At 39.9% G+C, this 22,178-nt stretch overlaps 1 protein-coding gene across 1 annotated transcript; it reads left to right on the forward strand.

Moving 5' to 3' along the window:
* Positions 1-228: 228 nt before the first annotated feature.
* Positions 229-20,176, forward strand: LOC104514380 (phosphatidylinositol-binding clathrin assembly protein-like). Its single transcript, XM_010158044.1, has 21 exons — positions 229-365; positions 1,509-1,584; positions 2,418-2,520; positions 2,721-2,814; positions 2,916-3,027; positions 4,059-4,165; positions 4,780-4,821; positions 7,811-7,896; positions 8,947-9,070; positions 11,520-11,656; positions 11,961-12,064; positions 12,942-13,088; positions 13,549-13,608; positions 13,698-13,808; positions 14,636-14,767; positions 14,885-14,915; positions 15,404-15,524; positions 16,972-17,028; positions 17,363-17,470; positions 18,886-19,087; positions 20,097-20,176. Exons 1-21 carry the CDS (start codon positions 246-248, stop codon positions 20,174-20,176), a joined length of 2,154 nt encoding a protein of 717 aa, XP_010156346.1. The 5' UTR covers positions 229-245.
* Positions 20,177-22,178: the final 2,002 nt, after the last annotated feature.

Here is a 22,178-nt window from a genome sequence, read left to right on the forward strand (position 1 = left end):
CTGATGAGCTATTGGGACTCCATGAAATTACTGTGTTACCTGGAGTCTTTAAGTAAAACGCAGTAAATTTGAGCAAGGAATGTAAAATAGCTCAATTATTTCTTAAAGAACTGAAGCTAATGCTTCCAGTATGAGCTCTCAAGTGTAAAACCACAAAATAACATGATCCTCTTTGAGTATGGAACTTCTCCTAACGCTTTGATTTTTTTTTCTTTGCTTTAGATCTAATACAGTGCACAAATGAAATGAATGTGAATATTCCGCAGTTGGCAGACACACTCTTTGAGAGAACTGCAAACAGTAGCTGGGTTGTAGTGTTCAAAGCTCTAATTACAACACACCACCTCATGATGTATGGAAACGAGGTAAGACACGATTAGTTCTGTTAAAGCCTCCCTGACAGTGTGTTAAAAAATTGTCTCAGTGTATGAAGCATTATATATGTACTTCAGTTTTTCAAAGGCTTTTGTTTTTCCTCTGCTGATGGCTCCAGAGAAGAAAAATATTCTGTCATTATTTCAGTACCGAAATGTATCGGTGTTTGCAATTTACCTGCAGGTATCTGGGTTGTGCTGTGAGGGAATGATGAGTGACCTTCCTAGAATAAAGACTTGGAAAGCTTTTGATGAGCCTTATTTCATTAGGCTAGTGCTTATCAGTGAGAGCACAGCAAGAGAGTCTTGTTAGCACTCCACAAATGTGCGGCAAATCTATTAGCAGATAAGAATACTTACTAAACGGGGGAGGAATATGGTGGCTAGAATCAAAAATGTAGCAAGTCTCTTAAGCTGTCCTCTTCATAATCCCCTTTTGTGGGGTAAAACACCTGCACAGAAGCAAGAAAGTAAAGAAATCACAATTATAGGAGATCGGTGTGGAGAGAGACTTTTAAAACTACCTTGATATCTGGATGTGTTTGTATCTTACTGTTGAGTTGTTTATGGAGCCAGCTATTATTTGTCAAAACTTCAATGCTGTTTAATCAGATCACTGCATTGTAAAATATATATGTGTTATATATAGAATTAGAACCCCAGTGCTGCTGCTCATCATCACAATTCCAGAAGCATTATTGTTACTAATTACTTGTAAATTTTGTAGCTAAGCTGGTTTCCCACTTCTACAGCAGCAGTAGTTAGGCAAACCTTGGGAGCTTGGGTAATGCAGGTGGTATTTTTTTTTCTGTTTTCAATCTTTTCTGTTCTAAACTACAGAGTTAAACTGAGCAGCTGCTTCTAGGATTATTAGTCTGTTATTCACAGGCAGTGATTCCTTTTTATTTAGTTTAAATTTGTATTTTTGCCAAATAAGAGTGTTAGATTTCAGAGGCTTTGCTAATCAATAGTTTCAAGTTTTCCTTTAAATTGAAATTGTTCCTTTTTAACTCATTTCTATTGTTGTTAAATGTTTCTAGGAAACAGTTACAAGGTAAGTGTAGCTTTGTTGTAATGTGCTTAAATGTTTTACTCTCACAACAATGATATCCTCAACTTTTTTTTCACCAACAGCGCTTTATCCAGTATCTTGCATCCCGAAACACTTTGTTCAATTTAAATAACTACCTGGACAAAAGTGCCATGCAGGGTAAGGATCTTTTGTCGATGGAAATAACTGCTGCTTTTTCTCTCTGTGATAGTGCCTCTGTTTGTGTACTCTAGGAGAGAAACGTCATTTAAATGAAAAGGTGTTATGTGTGTTATTGCGTGAGGCACTGAAGAATGCCCAACCAAGAATGTAGACACGAGGCAAGTGAGATTGAGTTACCCAGCTGAGGGCTAGAAATTTGTCTGTAATGTGTGTATCCTGTGCATACACAGCTGTGAAGCTTTAAATGTGAACTCTTAATGCTGACTAGAATAAACCTGATGAATATTGGCACAACTAGAATAAACCTGATGAATATTGGCACAGACCTATTTTTGCTGTTGCATTGTAGTGTCTCAGGAGTAAATGCTTACTGTTAGGATGCATGGAATAATAACTAGGATGTGCTGTTTAAGTAGTGAGAAGTCCTTAAAATCTCTAAGAAGTCTTTTAATTACTTGCCAGTGGTAGAAAATGTATTTGTCTTTTTGAGGCATTGCAGATAAGTTTTACCAGTCTTGAGCATTTACTAGGAATACATTTTTAATCTAATTTCAAGAACATCTAAATAAGAGCTGCTTGGTTCTTGCCTAATACTTTTATGTGTTTAGGTATTTATTCTCATAATTGCAGTGAATGCTTTCCTAATCGTAGCAAATTGGGAAGAAAGTAACATTACCTCTCAAGGTGAAAGATAGTGAATCTCAAGACTCTGGAAAGTGCCTATGGTAGGGTATTTTATGCAAGTTGATGTAAAATGGTCTAGTAGGATGACAGTTCTTAAAGAACTGTACTCCTTCAAAATGTCTAACTTAAAAATGCTTAACTTGTAGGCTATGATATGTCTACCTTCATTAGGCGATACAGCAGATACTTGAATGAAAAAGCACTTTCATATAGACTTGTAGCAGTTGATTTCACCAAAATGAAAAGAGGGTAAGACTCTTACTGCTTCTTTTGTTTCGTCTTTCATACTGGTGGGGGCGGGGGGGGAGGAGGGGGAAGAAGACCAGTTGTGCTTGAGCTTATCATATATTAGTGTTCCTTTTGGCCCTTTGAGGCTATATAGTGTTGTTGAAACAGCATAATGTGCTGAGGTCTCTTGGAAACTTGTAAACGGTTTGTCTCCGCTGTAGGTTAGATGGAGTGATGAGAACCATGAATGCTGAAAAGCTGCTGAAAACCCTTCCAATCATACAGAACCAGCTTGATGCACTCCTTGATTTTGATGTAAGTACTTTAGCTCAGTGTTGGATAACACATTCTCGTTGTGAAGTGAGTTTCATTATTTTATTAAATACTAATTTACTTTCTCATTGCTTTCTACACAGGCAAATCCAAATGAACTAACAAATGGTGTTATAAATGCTGCGTTTATGCTCCTCTTTAAAGATTCCATTAGACTTTTTGCAGCATACAATGAGGGGATTATTAATCTTTTAGGTATGTGAGAATTTTTTTTAGCTTTCAAACTTTTGTGGAAGATCTTTAGAGAACTAAATAATACAGACAATTTCTGACTGCAATTCCTAATAAATTGTCTTTGCTCCATTACCAGAAAATTAAGCCTGTCTTCGTTTCGGTGGCAACTAGCATAGGCTTAAATTTATGCTTCTGCCTTGAATACATCTTGAAACAAAATGAGATGAGAGAGTGACTGGTGAGACTAAAACAAAGATACCATAAACCTTTGGCAGTTGGACTGTAAAAGTATTAGTGAGATACCTGGTATTTTGAGTATTTAGTTACAGTGTGACTGATTTCTCGTTTTCCATACTTTGATTAAGTCTTGACTGTTCACTTTTACCTGGTGCCTGAATCTGCATGACCCTAGTAGATGACCTGTAGGGGTTTTTGTTCAAGAGTGATGAGCTCTTATAGTGACTATTCAAGCAAATTTCTGAATTAAAACATCTGATCAGTTTGTTCTGTTAATCCATTAGTTTTTACTCAGTGAGGTACCTGTAAGTATATAGGGCAAAACCGTAAACAGTGAAGGATGTGACTCCTTTTGGTAGGTCAGTTCAGTATATATGCCACTTCAATAGTCATTCTAATGTCTTTCGGGTATTGAGCCCATTTACAAATCTCAAACTGTATTGATACAGGGTCTAAAAACGTAAATATATACGAGGCCTATTTTCAAGTGATAAAATTACTTGCCTCAATGTCAGCTAGTAAGAGGACTTCTTGAAAATATTCCTTTAAATACTTAATTTAGCAATTGTAGTGAATCTCATCCATGCTTAATAAAGCTTTTAATTATATTCTAATGTACTGAAATAGAAAAATCAATGTTTTCTGTTGACTGACTTATTGCAAAGGTGTTCAGTATTCATATAAACTTTAAAATAAGCTTTAAGTTACACCTGTCTTCTCTCCCTGAAGCTTGTCTCAAATTAACTTTTATAATACTGTGTCAGCTTTTTTCTGGGGAGGCTCTTATCTTATATAAGTTTTATTTGCATCCTCAGAAAGATATTTTGATATGAAGAAGAACCAGTGCAAAGAAGGCTTGGATATTTACAAAAAATTTCTAGCCAGAATGACCAAATTGTCAGAATTCCTCAAAGTAGCAGAGGTAAATAAATCTACATCTATGGGAAGGATCTACTTTTGCTGTCTGTACTGGTGCAGTAGTCTGTGTTCATAGTCACAGCTTCACAAGCTGATTAACGTTTGCTTAACTTCGCTATACAAGGAAGCATTCTACGGATTAGGTATTTTAAAGATTGTATATGCTCACTGAGGTGAAGTGGGTTTCTTGGGTATCCTTTTTATTAGCCAGACAGCACTGTACCCTTTCTGAAGAGTTGTTACAAATTTCATGAATGGACCAGAATCTATGAACAGAGTGTTACAGTGTGTATGCAGTGCTCTCCTTTACTGTATCTGCTGAGAATGTTCCAGTAAGCAACGTGGGTGTTTCTGATGCTCCCTGTAAGCGTTTCTGCATGAAAGCTAGTCTGGAGGGAAAGTTGGGTTTGCGTTGAGATGCAGCTTAATGCGCTTGTGATTTCTAAGGTGTGCTACCTCTGAACCTTGTGCCAGGTCAGAAAGTTAGGAATATCCCTTTTTAGTATGTTAGTGTCTATGTAACATTCAGATATTGCTGGGTTTTATTTTCATTGCCACTGCCTGTAGTAATGTACTTTTTTCTTCTCTTTTTTTTTTTTTCCCCCTTTGGAAACCCAGCAAGTTGGAATTGATCAGGGTGACATTCCAGATCTTACTCAGGTCAGTTTACATATCATATTGATTCACCAAATTCTTTTGTTCTTTGCATTTTTAAAGGTTGGTGTGGATCATAGTAATCATTCATCTCAAGAGTGTATTTTCCTCTGTATATTTATATATAGGTAATAAGTGTAGTGATTTACCTGCCCTCCCTATGGTTTAAATGTACTCAGCACTCGCTTTGCATCTCAGATTTTTTTGATTATTGTTAATCAGAATCCAGCACTCACTTTGCATCTCAGAGATTTTTTTTTGATTATTGTTAATCAGAATAAATGGCAATCTGTCAGGAGACCTAGGCAATAAACTGGAGTGCCTTTGAGGTCTGGGGTACTCAAGTTGTTTAAGTGGAGTCAGTGTGAAACAGTTGAAATCTAATATGCTACCTTTGAACAGCCACATCTAACCCTATGCTACCTTCATCAAATTAAATCTCATGGGTTAATCATGTAAGAATATGTCTACTGTGAAGATTTGCCTGAACATCATCAGTGTCTTTTTTTAATGTGGAAATCAAATCTAAACCACAAAATTACATTGTTAGTGTTGTTCATTACTGCCTACGGTATGATTTCCATTTGAAACCGTCCGTGTCTCAAAGTAGGAATTTCTAATACTTGTTCCTAGCAACTAATATTAACTTCTTGAAGAACTTCTAGGCCTTTGTGGTAGGAGAGAAATGTGCCTGTAACCGGCAGGGTAAGAGCAGGTAGTGAGTGAAAACAGTAGTTTGATGTTTTCTGTTGGTGTTTGATCTTAGAGTCTTACTCTGTCTTTAGTGCTGCAGTGTTCAGCTGGTCTGTATTATGCTGATCGAATTGCACTCAAGTCTGAAGTTGTACTTCACTGGGTTTGTGTGCACTTGTCCAGTTAATTGGGTCATTATAAGGCTCTTCAAAGCAAGGGGTTTTTTGATTTACTGAGAACAGGGGATTTAACTTCATTTTACTGCTTTTTATATCTGAAACTTTCAGTGAGCAAAACCCTTTATCTGCTGTTCTCACAACATTTGTTTCTAGCAGCTCAGCTGTTTTGTTGTAAGTGCACGTAGATGTGAAAGGCAACTCTGAACTGTGGTGGTAGACGTCAGCGTCCTGTGTATTTTGGCAATTTCAGTGCCACTGTTATGCCTTCCAATTCCATAGTGAATTTCATAGCATTTAGTCAGAGTTGAGTAATTGTACATCAGTTCAGCAACACACTAAAAGAATTTGCTAAAACTTCTTTAATAGGAGTCATAAAATACAGCCTTTTTCAAGTCACATTGTCTGTATATGCCTAGGCATCTTTTCTGACCTAAAACCACAAAGATTGTTCTCTTGAAATTTCACCTCTGATGTTTTGTGGGATGTCTGCAGCAATGAGAAAGTTCAGACGAGTTACTGGTTTTTTGGCTTTAAGTTTTATGCTTGAGGGGATTGCTTAGAGGGTTTTAGAAATAATAAGTATAGAATATGCTTTTCCATACAGATAAGTTTGAGTGGCCTTGGGAGGAAAAAAACCCCCAAAAAAACTTTCTGAATTAGTCTCCTGCTATTAAGATTATTTATCTAGCAGCTGTGTCAGGCAATACCTTTTGCAAACTATTGTTCCCCCTGAATGGTAAAAGCGTTGTTGGTTTTGGTTTGGTGCGGTGGGTTGGCTGGTTGGTTTTCTTCGTCCCTGATACCTTTCCAGACGGGTATTGCAAATTGTTGACTCTTGGGGTTTAGCTGTCTAGTTTGTATGTAGAATTTATTAATGATCTTACCTTGGCTTACCTGGCTCTATTTAGAGAAAGAAAGAAATATCAACCTGGGCCTTAACGTTAAGACAAGCAGTTTTATAGGATTATTCTAATGGCTTTTATTTGCATCTCTTGTAGCTTGAACTGGCTTTCATTGAATGTGCGAAGCTGGTATTGTGCTCAGTATTTCAGAGGAGAACCTGCCAATGGCTTGTGTGATTATTATTTTGACTCTTTCCAGGAAATACTTTGGTGTAGCTTTTGGTACAGAAGGGCTAGGAAGACCAAGCTTGTTTTTCTTCCAAACAATGCCTAGCGTATCTGTTCTACCTACTGAATGTTGGCAGGCGGGAGACTTAATGTCTGTGAAACCATGCCAGATGAGGAGGACTGAGCTTGCGAGTAGATTAAAACTTGAGGGGTCTGTTCCCTTCATGTGAACCTGCAGTAGGATTTCTCTCACTTGTTTTATGGAGCATAAGAGATGCAGTTGAAAGCCATGGGAGCAATGTGGCTAGAACAGCAAGGCAGTGAACTCTTCCAAACATGCCAGCCTAATTATTTTGCTTGATGGAGGTTGTTTTTATAGGGTGATTTGGAGCAATCTTACTTCCTACTGAGGAAATCATCAAGATGATTTCCAAAAAACCCAACTTTATTTAAAGCTGCTGGTTTATTATGATTTAGGCTACCAAAGACTTTGGAGTAGTAGAGCTGATTTTATTGCATAGTCATATGTTGAATATACTCATGTTGTTGGGATCAATGTGGAATTTGATTGCCTTGTTATCAGACCTAACATCCTGCCGTAGTCAAGTGTTTCTAACGCAAGACTCTCTCCTTTCAAATATTTACAGTCAGTGATTTGCTTTCTGTTGCTGTGTGTGAAGGGGGATCAAAAAAGCAAGAGCTGTGTTTTGGTTCTTTTGTAAGTCTAAGGGATTCCTGCTTAATCAGCTGTGATTATTGGATTAATCTTCACACAGCAAATACTGTTGCCAAAACCACAAATGTCAGTGCCATACACGGAGGCAGACCTACTCTGGGGGAATCCTTACTTCATGTCTCTGTGGTGCCACTCCTTTTAAACCACCACAGCTGGGTAGGTAGGATCCAGGTGTGCAGGATGGCAGGCAGCAAAACCCAAAGGCACAGTTATTGTGAGGTTTTGTTTATTTTTAGTGGATGAGGAAAATAATCTGTGTACTAAACAATGATGTGTTGTCTAGAATCAATAATGTTTTATAAATACTTCAACTTTAGGCACCCAGCAGTTTGCTTGAAGCACTGGAACAGCATTTGGCTTCTGTGGAGGGAAAGAAAACAAAGGAAGTCTCTGCAGCTAGCAGGTGAGCACCCAGTGAATTACAACAATGCCTATCCTTAGGACTTGTTGTCTTTTATGCTAAGAATTTTCAGGATTTAGTCATTTGATGTTCTCCTTAACTTTACTCACTTCCAAATATGTCTTCCTAGATGTATAAATGAAGCATCTTGTGAGTTGTAGTCTGATAGCTTAGTCACATTTTGAAATCTAGGTATGTCTCCCTTTCTCTCTGACAGACTTCTTATTATGCTGTAATAAATCACTGAGCGGAGACCTTGTCTATTACTCTTTTTAGCTCTTACTTGTTTGAAGTCCTTGGGCTTATAAGACTTTTAAGGTATTTGGGGTTTGAGGCTCTTTTTCTGTCCAAGATAGGGCAGTACTTATCTTTATTGTCAATTATCTACCTCTCAGACCATGCATTTATCTTAACCTGCCTCTACAAGTTCTTCAGTCCCTTCTCAGAACAGCCAAATCAGCTTAGATGCTTTGTGTTCTTGCTGTCAAGTACAATATCAATGTGTCTTAACTACTTCTGATTGAAGAGTGAGATCTCTCTCGGCGTAGGCATTCTCCCACAGAAACTTGGTGAATATAGGTAATCGGAATGGTGTAAGCTACGTTCCTGAGTTGCTGCCTTGCTCCTCAGACTTTTTTTTTTTTTGCAAGTATCTGAGGATTCGCTACCACAGTATTCTGCTAAAAAGCATGCTATATAGGGAATAACTTCTGTGCTTTGTTTACTGTTTAATATGTGCAAACAAGCTTTCTTGAATGGAATAGAATTCCAGTCTAGTCTGTATGACCTTAAAAAAAAAAAAAGTACAACTGGTATGTTACGTACTTTACAGTTCCTGCCCATTGAAATGTGAGGGAGCAATCCTGTGTACTCATGCCAGCTTTTGACCAAACTCCCTCATTATTGGGGTGTCTGCTTTTCTGTAAGGGAAGAAAAGGCTGAAGTGGAGGGGAAGTGACACACAATTAGATAAGGCGCTTGATTATTAAACTGTAATATGTATACCTGACTGTGTTTTCTTAATAAACTCTTTTTAATTATTACTGATTTTAGAGCTAGTGCCCTGTCCAGTGCTGTTTCCACACTTGCCAATACCGGAATGTCATTTAGCAGGATGGATGAGAAAGAAAAGCAGCAGGCACTGGAGGAGGAGCAAGCTAGACTGCAGGCACTTAAGGTACTATATGTTTTACAAGTTTGTATTCTGAGATTTTTTTTTTTTTAAATCTGGATACAGGTGAAACCCAAAATTGGCTTAAAATAGTGTACAGTGGAGGAACTCTCATCTTGAGAGGTCATGGCATGACACTGGAGGATGCAGGTCTGATGGCTGCCAATATGTGGTAACCCTTCTACCAGGTGTACGATTTAAGTAGCAGAGAGCAGATACAAATCACTTCTCTTCTTCCTTACAAGAAATTGTTACTTCTCTCAAAGATTGACAAAATGCGTACAAGAATCCTAGGTTAGATTGCAGCTGCTGAACACACAGCATTGCTGATTATTGGTTTGAGGGAATTATTTTTCCCCGTGATGTATGGAATGTGGCTTTAGTGTGATTCATCAGTCGTTGTTCATAATGAGAATATATACTGTAGTTCTGCCTGCCTTTAACTGCTCTTACTTATAATTTACTTTGAACAACTGCTTGCAATCGTACATATTTAGGTATGTGTCGTGGCTTAACCTCAGCTGGCATCACTAAGCACCACAGAGCCGTTTGCTCATTGCCACAGTTGGGTGGTGGAGAGATTTGGAAGAGTGAAAGCAAGAAAAGTGGTGGGTTGAGACAAAGTCAGTTCAATAGGTAAAGCAAAAGCTGTGCACACAAACAAAGCAAAACAAGGAATTCATTCCGCACTTCCCGTGGGCAGGCAGGTGTTCAGCCATCCCCCGGCAAGCCAGCCATCCCCAGGAAAGCAAGGTTCCATCATGTAGCAGTTACTTGGAAAGACAAACGCCATCGCTCCAAACATCCCCTGCTTCTTCCTTCTTCCCCAGCTTGACATGCTGAGCATGATGCTGTATGGTCTGGGATATCCCTTTGGTCAGCTGGGGTCAGCTGTCCTGGCTCTGCCACCTCCTGACTCCTTGTGCACCCCCAGCCTACTCACTGGTTGGGGGGGTGTGAGGAGCAGAAAAGGCCTCGACTCTGTCAGCGCTGCTCAGCAGTAACGAAAACATCCCTGGGTTGTGAGTATTGTTTCTAGCACAAACCTAAACCACAGCCTCATAGCAGCTACTGTGGAGAGATCAATTGTACCCCAGCCAAACCAGCACAGCATAATTTATGGACTTTCAGTATAATATATTTGAAAGAAAATCAATACGTTCCCCTTTGGTTCCTTAATGCACTTTCCTTTGCTCATCGGTACTTGCTGAGCAGTCCTCTCAGTAACGTCCCTCCATTAAGGCCTGACTCCCAGTCCTTCAGCTCCTTTTCACCTGTTTATAGCATTGTTTCTTGAGAACATACTCAGTATAAAACCTCAAACAAGACAAGATGCTTCTCTTGCTGAAAGCTAAATCAGTAGCTCTGTCATGTCCAGGCAGAGACGAGTGGGGCAGCTGGGAATTTTTCTTGTGTTACTTTAACATCTCTAGACACGTAAATGATGAAGCAACTGTGCTTATGTCACGTGGAGGTCACTTTGAGAGCCTTAAAACTGTTGGGAGTGTGAAAGTAAACTCTGGCAATAATTTGGAGTTGAGTTTCATCTCTGGAGTTAGAGAGCTATGGAAGATTCTCCACTTTCCTGACTTGGTGTAAGGCATGTTTTTCAAATGAGAGTGAAGCAGGTGCTTTGCTATTAGACTGCAGTCTTGGTGTGCCTTGCTGCCTGCTGCTGAACTGCTTCACTTGAATCTCAGCAAGTGCTGTGATGTGGTTGCATGTTCGGTTTTTGGCTGGGGGGGTTGTTACCAGGATCTGTTAGATGTGTCCCCTCTCCACTGCCTCACTCCTGCTGTAACAGGGCTTGTAGCTGCTGTAACAGAATGGTTAAATCAGTTGATACAAGTTTTCATTAGGGGAAGGGAAAGCTGCAGGCTCACTCAGGGTTTTACTTGAGAAACATAAGCAGTGTAAAACACCCACTGTATAAACGCAGTGGGCGTATCTAGAAGCAGTGAGAGACGGAAACCTAAAACTAACAACAAACTAGATTTTGGGTTTGCTAGTTTAAGAGCAACACCGCGTGGATATTACTAGGATGCACATTGTCGGTCTGACTTCTGAACATCTGAACTGAACTATGGAGAGATCCTAACAGTGGAGAGATGGGTGTCCTTGAACAAAAGACCATTGACCTGTTCTTCTGCGGGACTACAAAGGGAATCTAGGATGTGGAGCTTGGCCAGAAGTGTTTTACTTACAGGCAGTTATAGATAATTTAAAAAAAAATTATGTAAAACCTCAAGTCTCACCATGACTTTTAAAGGCTTTGTCAAAACAAATACTGTTATCTCAAATTTCAGTAATTTTCTGTTTTCAGGACTTTACAGAAGAACAACCGTTTTATTTATTAACGCTGTAATGAATTTTTTTTCTTGGAAAAGGCCTTCAGGACTGGAAGGGTTAATAAATTAATAAAACTAAAAGGCAAACTGTATCTCTCCTCTTTCAGGAGCAGCGATTAAGAGAGATATCTGTAGTATCAAATTCCACTTCCACATCAGCATCCCCAAGCACCTTATCAGGAAAAAGTGTGAATACCACTGTAGCTGTTGACCTCTTTGCAGTACCAGCACCCACAACAAACAGGTGAGAGATGCTTTGCTTTCTGCAGCAGCAGAAATTACTCACTCTCCACGGTCAATACCCAACCACTGATCCTAGTCACTTCTCTAGTACTTTTCAAGAATAAACTTTTGCTGATGCTTTCCTGGTGTATTCACAGGAATTTTGCTATCAGTCAATAAAAAGTGCTTAATTACTAGCTTTGTTTTTTGTACCACTATTGATGGGTTACTGGTGAATAAGAGAAAGTGAGGGTGGTATGAGTGTTTGTATAACACAAGAATACAACGCCTATTATATATCTTCATGTTTCTCTCCTCTCCTTCAGCATGCCCAACCTTTCTAGTGATCTTTTTGATCTCCAGCCTGCATTTGTTCCAACTGTGCAGAGTACTCCAGCTATATCAACGTCAGCAAGCAGTGCCTGGGGAGGTGAGCTGATGCGATGATTTTAATGTCTCAGGGATGGGTGCATTCTTAGAATACAAGAAATGAGATTCAGGCTTAATTGAATCTACATCTTAAACCTTAATTACTTGGCATCCAGCCATTTCTATCCTTGACAAAATATAAAGAAGTCATCTGAAAGCTCTGGCAAACTGTTATAGGAAAGTTACTTTTATTTAAACGCAGAGCAGTAGTGTCAATGTGCAGGAGATGGAATGAAGGAGCTATTTGGTAAAGGGTGGAAGAAATGTAACTTAAAATGCCCAAGTTTTAAAAACGCTGGGAAATATAAATTAAGCAGGTGTAACTGAAAAGATTAGGTGAAGAGTATTTCCATTCCATTAAGTGATATTTAATATACTTTTCATTTAAAAGGTGTCAGTAACTTCAGGGTTCTTATAACAAAGCTGTCATTGCCAGTTTTGTGGGCACAGCATTCTCTGTACCCTCACCCATCTCTCCAAAGAATAATCGGGATAGATGTCAAAGAAATGTCCTAAATGCTGAAATAAGGCAATGTTAACACCATTTTGTTTGTTGGTATTTTAGTAGGTGGAATTGCTACCCTTGTATGCTAATTAAAAGGTAGATTCTTGAGGCCAAAAATGTAGTGTCTAAGATTGCTAAGTGTTCTGTCGTTCTCCTCCTCCTACCCAATGGCAATACTAGAATTATTTTCCCTAAATAAAGAGAGCTGTTAGGATTTTTATCTGAAACTAAGAATTTGTCTTAATGGGCTGATCACTAGGTGGAATACTTACAGATTGACTTTGTCTAGAGTTTCATATGCAGTCATTTCAGCCTGTTTTTCTTTTCCATTATTTGTACTCTGTATTCTTTCCTTCACTTCTGCATCTGAAAGGTCCTTTCTCGTCCTCAAATGGTTGTATTGCTTCTCCACCTCATCTGGACATCTTTGACATGAAGCCAGTTGAAGAAGCTGTAAAATCTACCACCCCTTTCATCAATTCTACTTTTTCCTCCAAACAAACAGTGGAACTGTTTAGTGGTAAAAAACCCAAACAAACCCCGTGTAATTTCTTTGGAACTGGAGATGATAATGCTAATAAACTGGGCTATGTAATCTGTGGTTTGGACCAATCTTCACTTTTATTAAAAAGTGAAAATGATGCATTAATTCCAGATGTAGTAAATTATGTGTTTCCTTAAAGTTTTATTTCTACAGTTGAAATAACTGATAACAAAATATGCTCTGCTTGTGCACCTTAGACATCCTAAGACTTGCAGTGTTACTGGAATTTTTGCTGATTTCTTTCAAGCTGCAACCTCCTTTTTCTTTTGGAATGGGGAATGCAGGAGTTACTTGAACTTTTCAAATTTGTTAAATAAAAATCTCTTTAATTACTAAAAAAAATCTTAATTTTTAAGACTGCAGGCTTAATTTTTTGGGTTCCCTCTTCCTTTTTCTCTTTTAAACTGATCTTATTTTCTTCTCTCGTTTTACAAAGATGACTTTAGTGGTCATAAACCTACATATGCTTCTGGGTATCACCCTCTGACTGTTGATGGTAATTTGATTAATTTTTTTAAGACTGTTTTTTCTGTAATGAGTGGTGTTACTCCATGGGTGTATTTGACTCTAAACTTTTTTTTTCAGGTTTTCCTCTTCATTCAGCTCCTCCAAGTACCACTTCTTCAACAATTAATGCAGATTTTGATGCTGTCTTTGGAGGAAAATCTACAGCTCCAGAGTACAGGACTACAAATGGTAAAAACTAGCTTATGACTAATTTGCACCCTACAGGCAACAGTTGCTTAACAATTCAGCATAATTGCTGTTGCAGTTCAAAATTTAATAACAATACATTTGTGGGCTGATAACAGGCTATCAGTTCCTTTGTATTTATTTACTTTTACATTAGCTTTGATTAATCTCATATACTGTGTAATAAGTTTCTTCTCTTTTTTGGGGGATGAACTTTGAACACGGCTCACTGGATATCTCTTAACGGGTAAGTTTAGTTAACCTCTTTTCAGTGCTTATGACTTCAGTGTTTTCTATTGATACGTGATAACGAGTTCCCCCGAACTTCGTTGAGAGATGTTGTATTTAGAAAAATGCAAAACTAGTTGTGTGTATAGCTTGGAGAACAGCTAAATTACGATCTTCGTTAGTGCTATGTGTTCAAAGCCCTCATGGACCTCTAGCAAGGGAACTCTTGTCGACATTCAGGATACAACAGTATCATGAAATTACTGCTGTAAGGTGTTAGAAGAAACTTTGAAACTATCTTTAACAGCATTCTGTCTCCTCAGTTTTAGGGGACATTATCTTCAGTTAAAAATACCATCGGTTACTGCTGAAGTAAAATTATAAGGGTCTACTAGATTAAAGCTACAATATAGTATTCCATTAAAAATAAGTTAAACTATGCTTCTGAGTAAACCTTTAAACACTTCCAGCGTGTTGAGCCTCCACATATAAGTACTCAAACTACTTAGTGTGGTATGAAGTACATCACTGCCTTATGGATGTCTCTTGTTAAATGCAACATAACTCTTCTGTTAACAGTCGCTTTTATTTTCTTCGTTTAGCTTTTAACTTTCTAGATGATGTATTGCAACCCACGGTGCAACCACAGAGTCAAAGAGCCGCTTTAGCCAGCCAGCAAAGCGGAAAAATTTTGGCAAATGACCTCGATTCTTCACTTGCTAATCTAGTGGGAAGTAAGTGAGGAGCTATTTTAAATATAACCTTCTCTTTTGTTACTGAAAACAAAGCATGCTTTTATTCCCCCAAATTAAGACTACTTAGGGATTTTGTCTGTTTCTCTTTTTCCCCAGATCTTGGCTTTGGAGGAACTCCATCCAAAAAGTAAGTGCATATATGTGCTTATAATATTCTCACATGACTGGTAGCCTCCATCACAGTTTACCAGTGTGAACATGGCGAGTCTCAGCTCTTGATAATGATGTGGTACCAAGAACAGCATTGAACCAGTGAGTTTGTGCTCAGTCCCCATGACACTGTCAACCCTAACTTTTGAAGGAATTCACTTTAGTTAGTTATGCAATTGCGGTATTTTTATGAAGCACCACGGAAGATCCAGCAGTTACATAAAGCTCCAGTTAATCATGATGCTGTGCAGTAACGATAGCGTACTTTTAACACAAAACAGAACCCTAAGACTTCATACTTACTGGAACAAAGATAGAAAAGTAGTTCCTGAAATCCTGAATTTCTTCCATCCACAGATTTCAGCTGTGTACATTGTATTAAGGCATGTTCTGGCTTTCCATTACGATGATGTTTCAGTCAGCTGTTGACTCTGCCTGAAAACTAATACCACAGTTTCCTTTCAGGTCAGATATGCAGTGGACCCAGCCTACAGAGAAGAAACTTACTGGTGGAACGAACTGGCAAGCAAAAACAAGCACATCAACCACGTGGAACCCTACTCCCTTACCTGCTATTCCACATATGGTAACTGCTGTGCTACTGAAGTCATGCTTCATACAAAGCACTTTTGAAATACGGCTGCCTTAGCAGGAAGTAGAATGTTCATCTCCGTTACATGTACAACTAGAGTAATTGCCACTTTTGCTATGAATTTTGGACTGCTCTCTGGCTATTTTCCAGTAAGAATAGCTTTGCCTGTAATGCCCGTTTTCCTCATCATATGTGAGTACACTCATTCAGAATTATCGAAGTTGAATGGACTATGAAATCTAGCATTGGACTCAGAAATGAAACTCAAATTCAGATGAGATGATGTCTCATTGTATAGTACTTCTGGGACCATAAAAACTTCTTATCCCCCCTCGGTGCTGTAGAACAGGTTATGTTAGAGTGCTGATGTGTTCTTGTTTTTGAATGATAGAAGTCACCTTAGCATGCCTTGATCACTGTGCATTTGGGTTGTGTGGCTTTATTTCATGCATTCATGATTAATACTTTCTGTCTAAGCATCGGAGAGATTCATGCCATGCATCTGCTCACTCATTTGCTTTCAATTGCACCAACTAATGATGCAAATAGCTAGCTCAGCTGTGAGCATCTTCAAAACCAGTGTCCCTGTTTTGGAAAGGTCAGACTGTCCTGGCTTGCTCTGTGACACTGCCCAGTTCGTGCGTAGGCTGCGTACTCTTCCCGGTGAGGTATTTTAACCAGCACTCCATTCGTAATACAACTGGCACTGCTTAAGAATGCCTGGCAATGTCAAGTGCGTGCATCACTGTGCCTGTGAACCTGACCTGATAGAAGTTGTTACCGGTTTAGGTTGCTATCAGTTTTTCTTTTTTTCATACTGTGATACGTTGCAGACATCAGCAATTGGTGTGTGAGCAATGTTTACCAGCCTACACATCTACTGCCATTTGTTTCTTGGCTGAGTAGTCACTAGCTTCCTTGTGGGTTTTCTTTTTCCTATGCCCTCCTCACACAGAATGGGAGGAAGAAGGAAATATTGCATGACACACCCTCTAGAAGCTTCTCACACAAATGTTTATGCAAACAATATACTCTGAGATCCGGTAAAATTTCTGGGTTTGCTGTAAGCCCTACAGGTGATGGCTTTCTGGGCAGGGAGCCTGTCCAGTTCAGGGGTGTAGTTACTGATGCTACTGTCCATGCACTGTTTTCCTCCCGCTTTACTGGTTTTAATAAGTGAGTTCAGCAGTTAGACAGTTACGGTACTGGACTTGAATCTATCCCTTGGTTAGAATTTGCAGTTCTCATACCTCTTAAATAATTTTCTGTCCTTACTCCTTTGCTGTGCCAGAATGGAGTACATTATCCTGGATATGTAAGTCAATTTCTTGTGACTACATTGGTTATTTTGAGTATTGAACAATACATGTTTTTCACACTTTTACATATATTACTAGTATGCATAAGCTTATCTAAAATGCATCCATTTCCTTCATTGAAGGTACCTGCTCCTATCACATACCCACTGACCACGCCTCAAGTGCCTGTGTATGGAATGGTAAGAAATGCATTGTCTTGTGTTCCTGAAAAACCCAGTTGTCCTCTCCAGTGGGTTTCGTGGCAGGCGTTTCTGTCCTCAAATTCGCCTGCAGCTTCTGTCTGTCGCTTCCTAAGGTCAAGAGGGTGTGCAGTCTGACAGCTCCTTCACAGTGTGCTTTGGAGGAGATTACTTGGAGTTTATATAGCAAGTTTTTTAAAAGCATTGACTTTACTCTGTGTGTGTGTGTGCCCACGCTTATTTTCTACTCTAGTTACAATGTGAAAATACGGTCTTACTAGGATTAGTTTGGATTTTATACACCTCTTCTGTGGGGCGACTGTTTTTCTAACAGGTACCTCCTCAGATTGGAGCTGCTCCTTTGATGGCACCCCAGTCGATGATGTATGCGCAGCCTGGTCTAAGGCCAACAAACCCTTTTGCACCTGTTTCTGAAACTCAGGTGAAATGTCTTCTTTAATCTGGTGATCACTTGGTGGTTGCTGTTAGCAAAGCTAAAGTTTCAAATGTTTTATGAAGGGCTACTTATGTATTTCTGCATTTGGAAGTGAGGGGTTCCTCAGTCAAGGGCAATGGCTTTTGCTGGCGAGGAAGGAAATTCAGATGGTGAGACCATGAAAATGTAAGGGAGAAAGCAAGCATTGGAGATCAGTGGCTAACTTTTTACTGTCAGTATTAAGAAATTGTGAGTGGTGAAGATATATAGAATTCAGACTTTGTGACATTAGCTCATACCTGGTTTAGTCTCGTACCTGACTGGGGAAGGCTTTCTGAAGGATCAGGTGGTGGGGAGGTGAGAAAGGCATGGACAAAAGATCACTCAGGTTGAAGAAACTGTGTATTCCCATTATCCAAACACATTGGTCTCGGTGATTTTCTTTGGGGGTTTTTGTGAGGTCACAAAACGTGTAGTCTTAACTTGTAAGTAGACAGGCAGTTGGATAGATTCCTAATTCTGCAGTACGGAGGAATCGTGTGTTACGGGAATGCCATTAATACGTAATCTCTACTTCACAGATACAGTTTATGTAGAGCCGCCAAAGCAGCAAGACATGAGAACAACCAAATACTGGTAAAAAAAGACAAGACTGCATTTCAATCTTTCCATGATGTACTCCTGAACAGGGCAACTTTTTCTTCCCTGTATAATACAATATTATTTTGAATTGCAATGCTTTAGAGATTCTTGTTTATAACAGTCACTGCAGTGGGAAGTCATGTTTGTCCACTTTTTAAAAATTTTTTTGGTAAACTGCTGAGCAGAAAACTGTGTTTTACTGAGGTTGACTCAGAAGGTGCAAGCCTGTTCATCATCTTCAGAGCTGAGAAGAGGGGTTGTGTGGTTGCTCTCCAACCTTACTCATCGGTGGATTACTTTAGGAAGTTAACTGAGGATGTCCAAGCTATTTATTTTCTCTAAATTCTGTGGCTGTTGTAACCAAGACACAATACAAATGAAGCGGAGCAATAAAACCGTTACGTGCTCTAGTACGTACTCTGATGGAGCAACGCTTGCATTAGCATAAGGCCAATATCGTGTGAAATCAGACAGCTTTTTCATGTTAGAATAGCTTATAGTAATTTGCAAACTTTATAATGTGAGTTTGAAATGCTGTGAATCAAGGAGATAACATACATACATACATACTACATACAGGTATGTAAAAAAACAGTGAGTTGCTCCGTTGGTAGGTCCGTGTTACGTGGCTGGTTAGAAGAGCTGGGCTCTGACGGGGGCTGAAAAGCTGCGGGGGAGTAGGGGAAACCAGTGTGTTAGAGCAGCGTGTGCAGCCTCCAACAGGTGACGGTAGCTGCGCTTCCACCGAGTAACGTCTCTGGGGATCGCATCTTCCGTAGCTCGAGGAGGAGCGGCTTTGGGAGCCGGGGAATGCTGGTATCCCAGATAGCAGCAAACGGGGGCGATTGGAAAATCTTGTTGCGAACTGCGAAAGAGGCAAGAGATCCAAGCTTTATTTTTTTCAAGTCCATGAGGTCAAAAGAAACAAACCTGGCAGTAGTGCTGATGCTCGAACTGGCAACGGTATTGAAATCCCCAGCGGTAGGGAATAGCTCGTGCTGCTTTTCTGAAATAAGAACCTAGTTGTAAACCGTATAAAAGTAATTATTTTAAATATGTAAACACCTGAAAACTCTTAGATAATCTTTTCTTTAATGCTGCAGTAATCTTTTTTTCTTCTGAGTAATTTCAAGGTTCAAATGCTGAGTTAAGAAATCCAGACTCTTTTTGAGAGGAAAATATTTTACATCAACTAATGTATGAACGATGGTGTTCAGGATGGGTCAGATGTGTAGGGACTTGTGGCACATCTTTTCTATTTAACAGTCTTTCCAAAACTGAAATTGGCTGCAAAAATGCCTTATCTTGTGTTTTTTCCATGACTGATAAAAAGTGAAAGCATTAAAAACCAGCAGTTAGTTAATAACATATCCATGGAATTAGGTGCCACCTGTCTCCAGGAAGCTTTGTGGCAGGATACAGTGAAAAGCTCTCCTATAAAACGACTTCTACTAAAGACTAATATTAAAACTGAGTTTTCAAAAAAGGAATGGTTTTCTATTGTTCCAAAAACAGACCCTCCAGAGTAGCATGTCTTCTGGGGGTCTATAATCGCAGAAATATCTCTGACTCTCACTATACATGCAGGTAGGCCTGAGAATCTTGTCCAACTGCCCCATAGAGAACTTGTAAAATACAGCACTTTCCTCGTAGTGGAAACAAGCCTTCTCTTTTCTAAATGCTTAGCTCTGTCCAAAGAGCACAGCAGTAGTATTTCTTAACCCTATGGAAATATTTTTGCCAAGTGACACAACCCAGAAGAAACAAAGTAAAAAAGCACCCCACAACCCTTGGAATCTGTAACCACTAACTTCCTGGGAAATGTAACCTTGCAGAAACTTAAATCTCAGAGTTTCTGCGTGGGTATTCTTTTCTTTTTTTAAAAATAATTTGGACCGGTACATAGCAGTGTGATGTTCAAGTTGGAATTACAAAGGGCTTCAAGCTTTAATCCACCTTCGTTGGGTTGAACAATTGTACGATTTTTAAGCCAATGAGTTCTTCAGTGCCTATGATCACCCCCCACTTGACGAGGGGCTAGATGCCGTTGAGAGCGAGTCGCTGTGTTGAGGGAACTGCTGATTTAGGATGTCGTGAGCTCCATCGACTTAGTCAGCACTGAAAAGTCTTGACTTCAGACTAGAGCAGTACGTGCAGTAAGAAACGCCTGGGCATTAGTGACGGAGCAGAGAGCGCTGCAGTCAGGCAGTTCACAAGCTGTTGGGTCGCTCATACAGAGTTGTGTAAGTAATAATAATCCATTATTTTAATAAAATATGCAAATAAATGCCTGGCAAACAGTATATGTTTGTTACAACTTCATTGCAGAGCATTCTGGATATCTGGGATGCCCTTGGCTCCGAATTGGCTTTAGCACTAGGTATAGTTTGCACTCCTGATTTGCTCTGGGCTTTGTAGTGGTTCTTCGGTTGCTTTCTTGTAGCAAAGCTGTCTGATACCAATCTACATAGTATTGGGAAAAAAGGAGAAACAGCCACAAAATACACCCTAGAAACTGTATAAGCTACCGTCTTTTTAGTCTCGTTCAGAACGTGTGATACGTTAAAACATGGCTTTTGGACTCATCCTGGCGAGGACAGGACTGCTTCACGCGCTTCCCAACGCGCAGAACTGCTCGTCGCCAGCCTCTTGCGCGTGCACGCGTCGGAACGCGGGAGGTGGCAGAGCGCTGTGTCTGAATCGACACCGTTTGGTCAGAAGTGAAAAAAACACGGATGTGGGGTGCTGTCAAGGCTTTTACGGCTCGGAACTTGTTCTCCAGAGAAACACTTTGAAGACGAAGGTTGTTCCGAGGGTGACGGTAACAGCTCTGGGGAGCTGCGAATAGCAGTCGGCGCTGAAGCGCGACGTGTATAGAAAGGTTTCCTTTGTTTCCTTCCATTTTCTTCGGTCGGAATCCTGGAAGCAGACGGCTGTCAGGCCACGTTCAGCTGAGGAAGATGTGGAATACGCTGTGCGCTCTTGTACTCCAGTGGGTGGCTGAAGCCGAACTGCTGGGACCCAGGCGGCGCCGGGGAGGCTGCGTTTCGGGGTGTGCCCTGAGGGGACTGCGGGGGCATTGGGGAGGTTGGCTGGGGAGGCCTGGGGGCCTTGAAAGTACCTCTTTTTAAATACCCGCGGTTTTCTCATGTTTGCTGGGTAAAGTTGGACTTCGCCTCTGGGAAGTTACAGATTTTTTTTTTTAAGTTTTGGACACTTGTACTAGAGAAATCTCAGTTCTGTGCAGATAGTGGTGGAGTACTTGTAGGTAAAAATAACAAAGGACTTCTGTTTAAAAAAACAAAACAAACCACCCCACACACACTAAAACCCTTCTGACTACAAGGTTGAATACAGGGTGTATCCCCCATCTGGGTTTTGGATGTGTGGCAGGAGGGCTGGGGTCACAACTAGAGTAGTATGCACTGTGGATCGGTGCTTAATTTGTACATAAAAAGGAAAACTTTTCGGTTTTGGGGTAGTTTTATTGTAAGGGCAACACCTAAAGGCGCTGTGTATCAGTCATTTATTTCCATTTAAAAGATTCTATTTTTGAGCAATGGAAAGTGTACCCGTGACCATTTATACCTTACTGGTAGTAAGAGGTTCTCTCTGTCCCTAGCTGTAGGTTGGACGTGGCTCGTCAGCGACGCAGCGCTGCGTCACGCAGATTGTCGTGAGCCTGCGTTTAAAGAGTTGGAGTAACCGGTAGAGTCACAGCGGGAGTTGTAACAGCAGATCTGTCCCTGCGTCTCCATCCTGCATCCTCCTGACTCTGTCTAATCCTTCACCAAATGGTTGGCAGGAATTTCATCTTGGGGCAATGACAAAATCGGTGCTGGAAGAGACTTCCCTCACCCCAACCCACACTTTATTTATTTAATAGGTCTTGTTTTGTATGTTACGTTTTTCCCCATAACAGGTTTGTGCCTTTTATTGGATATTTATTTAAAAGGAGCTACTATAATTTAGGTTGTTTGGGCTTTTTTTCAGATGTATTCTTGTACAGCTGTTCCTTGACATGAGGTCCCTCATTTTATAAGAATACAGAATGTGTGGAAATCGTACTAGC

Source organism: Eurypyga helias, unplaced genomic scaffold, assembly GCF_000690775.1.
Source record: "Eurypyga helias isolate BGI_N326 unplaced genomic scaffold, ASM69077v1 scaffold25068, whole genome shotgun sequence".
Classification (NCBI taxonomy): Eukaryota; Metazoa; Chordata; class Aves; order Eurypygiformes; family Eurypygidae; genus Eurypyga; species Eurypyga helias.